The 8948-nt window shown below is 37.7% G+C and overlaps 1 protein-coding gene across 1 annotated transcript in view; it reads right to left on the reverse strand.

The window, feature by feature from the left end:
* The window catches only part of CCDC88A (coiled-coil domain containing 88A), a 79114-nt gene extending 70428 nt beyond the window's left edge, over positions 1 to 8686 (reverse strand). The window contains 2 exon segments of the mRNA XM_009288461.2: positions 8183 to 8283; positions 8402 to 8686. Coding sequence (XP_009286736.1) covers positions 8183 to 8283; positions 8402 to 8464 — 164 coding nt within the window. The 5' untranslated portion in view covers positions 8465 to 8686.
* Positions 8687 to 8948: the final 262 nt, after the last annotated feature.

Raw genomic sequence — 8948 nt, forward strand, 5'->3', positions numbered from 1 at the left:
CAAGGCTCCTGGATATAAGGGGATTGCCAAAGAAAATAAGTTACATTTCTTGTAAAAATTTTATCCACGTGAGCAATTTCATTGCTTCAGCACACTAACTGAAAATGTGTTGCAAATTTTGCATGCACATCAATACACGTACAATCCCCTTCTGATTTAGATATGAACAGAGCAGTACATGAAGGACCTTACCCCTGTTAACTACCCAAAGCTACAAGATAAGCATACATACAAGGGCCTGTAAAAGAAGTGCACTCTTTTCGTCTTAAAACATTAATATTAATATCCTTACTAAGATGCAAACCAACACTTTGTAAGTATGACATTTGTCACATTCTATCATACATCAACTAGTATCTGTATTTTATTTTTGTCTGCCATACACAATACTCTAAATATACAGCAAGTATATTCCCGAACTACCAGGAAATTACACCGGACATTTTTTGCTCAAGGGCTTATTTAAGAAAAACAAAGATACCACACAAACAAAAACTAGAGCAAATATTTCCCTGCAGCTTAAAATAAGATAAAATTCTGTAATAAACCTAAGTGGACTCTATCTCCTATCACTATAGAAAAGGCAGCAAGTTTTCAAGTATATCTAAACGTGCAACACAGATTCAAAGATTCACTCAACAGCCAGGAATATAATACAAGCTGCTTACAAGTTCATCCCTTACTATTTCCCAATCCAAAAATACAATGCAAGATAATTTTTGCTTCTTCCTCAGAGTAAGCCAACAGGAAAGCACACCAACCGAGTCTGGGTCAAGCAGTAGCCTTGCCTCGATTCAATGCCTTAACATCAATTAGTCCAATGAAACGAAGGGGGGGCATTTTGTAAATACTGCTTAGTAACAACTGCCTAAGAGGCCATGCTTCTTTGGAGCATCTTAAGGCATAAAAACAGGACTCTAAAACAAACAAACAGAGACTCCCACACAGTTATTACCAAATAATCTCTGACCACTGAGGTCACGTGCTCTAAGAAAGCAGCATTTCGAAAAAATGTCTTGATCCCTAAATAATTACTACATAGGGAAAAGTGGTACAGTATGAAAGACAAGGAAGGCAACAAATTGGTATTTTGTTTAGAGAAAAAGGAGGAGGAACAAAAAATAAGAGGAACATACAAAAGAACACAAAGCTAAAAAGCCCCTTCTTAACAGAAGAAACAAATGAGGAAAATCTAGAAGTAAGCTTCTCAAATTCAGCATAGGATTAAGATGTGCTTGATTTAGCAACCAATTTGCCAGTTAACCAGATTAGTTTTTAAAAGTAAGATCAGAGCACAGCAATACTTTGCAAAGGTTTGTGGTGTAGAGATCCTCAAACTAGCCATGGAACCTGAAGAAACACAGCCGTGCCAGTTAAAGACACAAGCTGATCAGCCCAGGTAAGATATTTTTAGCCAATCTAAAACTTTGGAATTTATTGCTGCTATACTACCAAGAAATATGGCAATATTGTAGGGAGGCTCAAGGTGTCTCAGCCACCTGGGCAAACTGACCCTTCTGGTACAAAAATTAGAGCAAAACAAGTGGTGTATTAGCCTTTCCTTGAAACACAGGGAGCCAGGACAGCGGCAGCACAGAAGCAGCGGCAGGTGAAGACCAAAGTCAGCCCTGCAAACAGAAATATTACAGCCAGCCATAACTGGAACTGGAAAGCTCACCCAGCCTCAATGTTGGGTGCTGCTAAGGGCAAATGATGCTTAGATGAGCCACTCGGCCATCACCCCTGAACCGCTAAAGCACACCGCACAACCGCTAGTGTGAAACCGGGAGATGTCTTCCTCCGGCTCAAAGTCACACTTGGTGGCATTCCCCACATAGTCCTGTGACTTCAGCTAAAGCTGTCTCTGACTTGTGTAAAGGCAGCTCTATGCAGTAGTGCTGCACTGTGCTCTGTGGCTGTATCTCCTCCATTACCTCACTCAGGCATCTCTGCCCTGCAGTCTTCAATGTAGCATACATCTGTCTCTACATATAGAACAGCCTTAACTGAGCTATGTCATAGAAGGAGACAGTTTGTCAGTATACTCTTACTTACCTTTCCTGACAATGAAACACACAAAATATGTGCCTAGAAAACTATTAGTAAGTTTATTTCATTAATTTCATAGAGTGCTTTGAAACAGCACGTAGAATGTAAGTGAAATGCAAAATACTCTGAAAATAAAACTGGAAAGCCATAGTGAATATACGTTGTTTCCTTGCCAGAACATTTTCAATGCTGAAATGAGTTATTCTGATTTTCAGATCTTTCAACTAAGATTGCTATTTATGGAACAGGTAGATAGACTCAATAGAGCATCTCTGTACGTATTAAGAAATGGTTTTTAACTGATCTTTTATTCCCTGCTACTAGCCTAGACTAAGGATGGGGTAAGTAGTACACTACCAAAAGAAATGAGGAGCCAGAGAAAGATACTGAAGATAGCACATGAAGAAGAGAGCAAAGAAGTGGCTGTATACATGCAGAGGAAGATTAGATTATTTACTTCCAAGTCTTCAAAATACTGCAAGAAACAAGAGTGAACCACAGAATAGTTTACTGCACGGAAATAAATCAGAGTAGACAGGATGAAGGAAAGCGGGCATCAACTGTGGAAAAAGGTACAAAAGCATAAAAAAACCTAGGAAGAAACACATAAGCAAAGATCAAACACTTTAAGCATTCCACGTTCAACCCACACTTTTTTCCCCTCTTTAGGTATCAAAAACCCAAGCACCTCAGAAGTACAGGTGTCAGCCTACATCCACCTCATTTGCCCCTTTCAAAGCTCACTGCAGGCAGACGTTCAAGTCTAAAATTAATCATCATTACACTCCAAGAACTACCTTTTCCTTTTTTCTAATCAAAAGCTTTGAATTCCAACAATCCTGACCACGGTGCACATTCTACTGGACCATTTATTGAAGAATCTGATTCTTTACAAAAAACCCGAGTGTTATAAATTCACCTTTCCTTAAGAAAAATCTGGGCCCTACTGCTGCAGAACCACTCTTAAGAGCAACAACTCTCACAAACTACCAGAGTGACATCTACCTTGCATCTGTGGAAGCCTGACAGAGCACGTCTGAAAAGTGCAAATCAAATCCATTCGCTTCAAGAAAGTGAGAAAGGCGCAGGCTTTGTAATATTTGACTTTTTTCTAAAATACGTGCTCATATTTTTCTGCCAAACTCACCAATTTGATTTTCCCCAAAACTTTTTTCCATTTCCCCACCCAGCCAGAACCTGGCTGAAGCTGCCTCACGCTATTTGGTCTTCTTCACAAGAAAGAGTTAATTGGATTGGAGTGCATGTTCCTGCACTCTTTCACAGAGCCAGGCAGCTGGCTCAAGCACTAGAGATGGAGTCCAGTTTTCAGGGAAAGATATAGGCAAGCCAGAAGTATGGGCTGGCAGGCGCAACTGTTTGGAAAAAAGCGTACAACTGAAGAGTAAGAGCTCAGAAAAGGAGTCAATGAAGCAGTCTACACATTCTAGGCACACACCACCAGAGTGGTGGAAGGAAACAGACAGCCGTTCCACCTGGAAAATTCTACGGGTGTGAAAAGCCTGCATGTGGATCCAGTCAGTGAAAAACAGTGGGAGAACGGCAAAAGGGAGAAAAACAGGAGAACAATAAAATACTTCATCCTTTGAAGTAGTTTTCAGCATGTCTGGATGCAACAACTGATATGGACAGTATCAATTAATGTAATCAATTAAGACAAAAGTTACGAATGGAACACTGTGATGAAAGCGGAAGGTTCTCCAGACAGTGGATTAAATTAACTCAGTTTCAGAGTTTGGTTCTATACGTTACCGATTCTGCATACAGTATTTGTCCAATAGTTCCTTTAAAACAGATCAATTTCCACAAATACAAAGCACAGTAAAGTAAAACCATTAAAACTAAAATACAGTTTCAAGTCTTTGTTACTTGATCAAATATTAATGGTGGTGTGAAATGTAATGAAAGTCCCAATCCTGTAATTACTCGCAACTGTCTATTTTTATTCAAAGGAACTAGTAAGACTCTTGTCAGTTTGGGAACCACAGTTTGTACTACAAGACCTTCAGCATTTCTTACACAATCCTATTGGTATTCAATTAACAAATACCACAGAACAAGACCTATCAGAAATGAAAATAAAAAACACTCAGAAAATTAGTGTTTCTGTAAGAATACCTTGAGCTTTTTGGATCAGAAGAGTGTATAAACAGTACAATACTAAGACAAAAAAAAAAAAAAAAAAAGAGGTGTTATTAGTCAGGTTCTGGAAAAATACCTCTAGGATAACTATTATTTTACTGTAATTGCACCTAGATGCGCAACAGGTGACTAATCCATTGAATTATACCGTTTCATTTATTTTAGCAGTATACACAATATCTTTTACTCAAGTATATGAGCACTTCATAATGTCAGAAGCATTATGATATAGAGGTATAGTAAGGGTACAAAGTATTCTTGGTATGTTCCTCCACCTCCCCGCCATGGCAGAACACCACTGCAGTGATCTCTTGCGTTCTGATTTATTTCCAAGAAGCATGACCCCTTTTTGTATCAAAGAACACAAAGATAAAGGCTCTATTTTACTCAAGTATATGAGCACTTCATAATGTCAGAAGCATTATGATATAGAGGTATAGTAAGGGTACAAAGTATTCTTGGTATGTTCCTCCACCTCCCCGCCATGGCAGAACACCACTGCAGTGATCTCTTGCGTTCTGATTTATTTCCAAGAAGCATGACCCCTTTTTGTATCAAAGAACACAAAGATAAAGGCTCAGATTTAGAAAGACAGATGGGTTTCTATCCAGAGGTATCGGATACTGACTGATTCCAGCAGAAGGCAGGTAACCGAATACTTTTGAAGAACTGGACCTAAATTTAAACAGGAAATGAGAGAGATTCTCTCGAGTTAGGAGCTAAGATTATAACACTGGAACTCTCCTTAATTAAAAATTAAAAATAAAATAAAATAAAAAAAATTGGCCTGCAGCATCTCCAGCAAGGGAAGAGCTCTTCAGATGTAATTGGACACTGAATGGAATCTGCGTAATTTTCACGTGTACTAAAACATCCAAAAAGTCAAAAGCAAAAGACAGAATAATTCATTCCATTCCCTGTTTCTCATGTATGAGGTACTAATAAACTCAATGTTGATAAAACCTGACCATCTCGGTACCATTATCCTGCAACTATTCCAATGTTGACATCTATTTCCTCTGTCTGGATCATTACAATTGTTGAAAATAAATTTGGTCTAGACAAGCACAAGGAGAAACAAATGCCATACTAACAAACTTTCACTTGTAGATGACAGAGGGCAGGATTAGCTCTTTTTTAACTGAACAAAAAAACCCTTCTCTAAGTAACAAAGCCACTTTTTTTTTTGATTGTGTAACTGTTTACAAACCATGCCTAATCCAATATTAACACTCACTTTTATGGTCACAGAATTTTTTTTTTTTCCCAACATTTGGCAAAAATAACTTAAGTATTGAAGTATATATAAAGCAGGACCACAGCACTTCTAGAAGCCCCCACTTATTCATGCTTTTAACACCCTTTGAAGCATCTAATGCTGCAATGGCTTTCCAACTATAGGAACCGACCTACACCACCACCGCATCACAAAGCCCTTAGCTGACAGGTACACACTAGCTGTATTCTCACACCAAAACGTTAACAGCCTTAAATATCTCAAAACTAGTGTAACAGTAAGCACCATATAACACAACTCGTGAAAAAAAACAACTTCTAGTGGTGCTTTCCACATATTTCTACGAATGGCATTCCTGGTGACTTCTGCAAGAACAACAGTTCTCTATAGCTTCTAAGAGTGCCATAGCTCCTAACCACAGATCTCTAGTTCTCATGTGAAGTAAGTCATTGAGAGCTTTAAAAAAAAAAAACCAACAAACAAAAAAACCAAACAAAAAACCCTCCAACATTCCAAAGAAAAATATTTTGCTTTTGAAGTCACATGATACAAATTTTTCTGGCACATTTCCTCAACATATGTTAGTTAAGACTGAAAGGAAAAAAGAGAAATACTAATAAAATGGAAAATACTGAAAATAAGTAATATTGATGGTTAGTTGGAGCCGCATCTTTTAAATACTTTTGCAAACGAAGATATATGTTTAATAGGTGGATATTCAAAGTCAACAGAACAAGAAGTTAACACAGGTTTCCACAGTGACTTCACCAGAGACGGAATCTGTCTGCAAAACATGAAACATTTTTTCCTCTTTCAATCCTGGCAGATAACCCAAACCAAATAAAACCCCTCCAAAATAAGAATACAGTTCTGGAAACATCAATTCTAAGCAGTAATCGATCGTAACACATTTCAGTTCCCCAAAAATGCATTTTAAATAAAATACACCTTCCAGTGTAGTTACATATTTGTAAAATGAATTTTATTTGTACACCAGTCCTTTTACACGCACCTCTAGTTTAAGGCAGTTTTTAATTGTTCTGACTATCAAATGATTTTATTTTAAATTTACATCTCCCATGTGTATTTTTTTTTTTATATGTACACACACAACTCCTCCTAAGTAAACTACAGTAATCACGGTATGGGGTCAAAGATGCACATACAAAGTCAAAGCCAAATTCAACGCACAGTGTCTTAAGCATGAGAATGTTCCCTCTCTGCAGCTTTCCATTTCACATACATGTACCCCACATAACGTCGCAGATATCCATTAGTGTTAGTATTCCAAAAACTTGCTGAGAAAGTTTAATTTCAAGATTGTATTCTTCAAAATTACCTTGTTCCAGTTCCAGTACTAAATTTGTCTTCCAGCTGTCAAACATTTTTACCAAATAGAAGCTCTACATGTTAAATGCATGGTCCTAATTAACAAGCTACTTAATTTATGTGTAGCCCAAGAAAAAAATAAATATACTGTAAAATAAAAATAGTATGCTTCAGTGAATGCATCACTTAAAGTTCTTATTAAAATATGCCAGAAATACACTCAAGATTTTTTTCAAGAAGTTCAATTCCACCAAGTTTTCCATGTTTCTCAATATTATAGAAGTAAATACTTGGAATTCGCAGAAGTAGGCGACAAAGAAAATACTGGTTTCAAAAGGATGTGAATTCAAACTCAAGTGTGGTAACATGTAGAACTTTTTACATAGATTAGTTATGCAAAATGAATACCAACAGCAAAAACTTCTGAAGTACTAAATATGAGTAAAAACTATAAACAGAGCAAAAGGATGCCCATCACTGAGCAGTACTCCTGAGGAACAGCTGTCATCACAAGCTGCTCACGCACTGATGCATCTATCCAGCCATCCATAAGCCTACATTTTTTCATACCTATACAAACAGAAGACGTCTTTCTCTGTAAAGACTTAAAATATCGAAGGAAAAAAAAAAGGTAAGGAGAAATTTTTTCCACTAGTAACATTTTTATGATTATATCACTAGACACTTGACAAAAGTGTTACTCTAGCATTTCAGTGGTGGGCAACGTTCCAGTCAAAACTATGATTAACAAAAAGTCGCTATAGTTATACATTTTTCTAACAGTTTTCAATAAACAATTTTTAAAACCATGTAAAAATGTTTCTTCATTGTTCACAGCCACAAAACATTCTATACTCTCAAGTAAAATTGCAACTTTACTGCACAGCTGCTATCTACTCTCATTTGGAACTGTAAAAGATAAAGCGGAAGGAGTTAAAGGATGGTCCATTTGCTTGCCAAACAACATTAAGTGAATCACATACGATCCTTAAGTTGTATGTCACGTGAACTAAGATATGTATTAGAATCTTATTAGCCAAGCAAATTTATTCAGAATTTTGTTCATGAGCATGACTTACAGTAGAATGAACCTTTATGCTTCTCAGTGGAAATCTGGGAAGCTATTTACAGTCATCCAATTTTCCAGTAAGTTCTATATATCATGATTCAGCCTGTATGACATGATACACCCTGCAAATACATCACACTGACATTAAACTGTAAAGAGTATCTGCTACATTCTCAAGTCTCCTCTTAACTGACCACATGACTACTTCAAGTATAAAAGAACGAACTTTACCAGGGTCAATATGGAGGAAAAAAAGACCTTTCATAAGAAAGCAAAACGTACAAGAGAAACAAGACAACAGCAAAAATAAACCCGAGGCACAACTTGCACACACTTACATTTGCAGCATGACTTCGTTCAGAAACACGCCGTCCACTAGCGCCACATATTCTTCCAGGTTGGTCCCATTTCCTCCAGCTAACGGTCCAAATGTCTTAACCTAAAACATAATCATCACCACCGTGACACTAACGCCACCTCATTCTCTGCCGCAAGGCATTTATCTTCAAACAATGAGCAAATAAATGAGTAATGTGTGAGGAAATACGAATGCTTACCCAGGTGACAAGAGGGCTAGACATGAACTGCTCCAAAAGGGGTGTGAATATTTCGTTCTCCATTTTACAAAAAAATGGTTAACATCAATGTAGCTCCTCCGATGCAAAAAATATGAGAAGACCTTCACTGTCGCAACTCTGAAATGCTCCAAGGATTTAGCTGGAGTAAGTGAACCCCATTTTTACCAAGCAATGCAACAGCAACAAAAAAAGTCAGTGCACTTGCAACTGGGATTTATCTTCCTCTTTCAAGAAAAAAATGCATTTGAAAGTCCATCTACGCGTATTTCAGCCTTTCCATTGATGCCTCTCCCTTCCTACATACCGAAGGGGTAGAAGGAAGGAAGGAAAGAAAAGAGGGAGGCTGCCTAGCTACTGGGATTCTGCATCAGACAAAAAAAGAAAGGAAGGAAAAATCTGCTTCAGCAGTGGCAGCTCCTCAGAAAGGAAGGAGAAATTCCAGTAAAACTCTGCAAGCTCATCCTGCCCCCTCCCCACAAAAAAAAAAAATCCAGACGAGCTGAGGCAAAGAGCGGCAGAGACCCCC

Source organism: Aptenodytes forsteri, unplaced genomic scaffold, assembly GCF_000699145.1.
Source record: "Aptenodytes forsteri isolate BGI_AS27 unplaced genomic scaffold, ASM69914v1 Scaffold185, whole genome shotgun sequence".
Lineage (NCBI taxonomy): Eukaryota > Metazoa > Chordata > Aves > Sphenisciformes > Spheniscidae > Aptenodytes > Aptenodytes forsteri.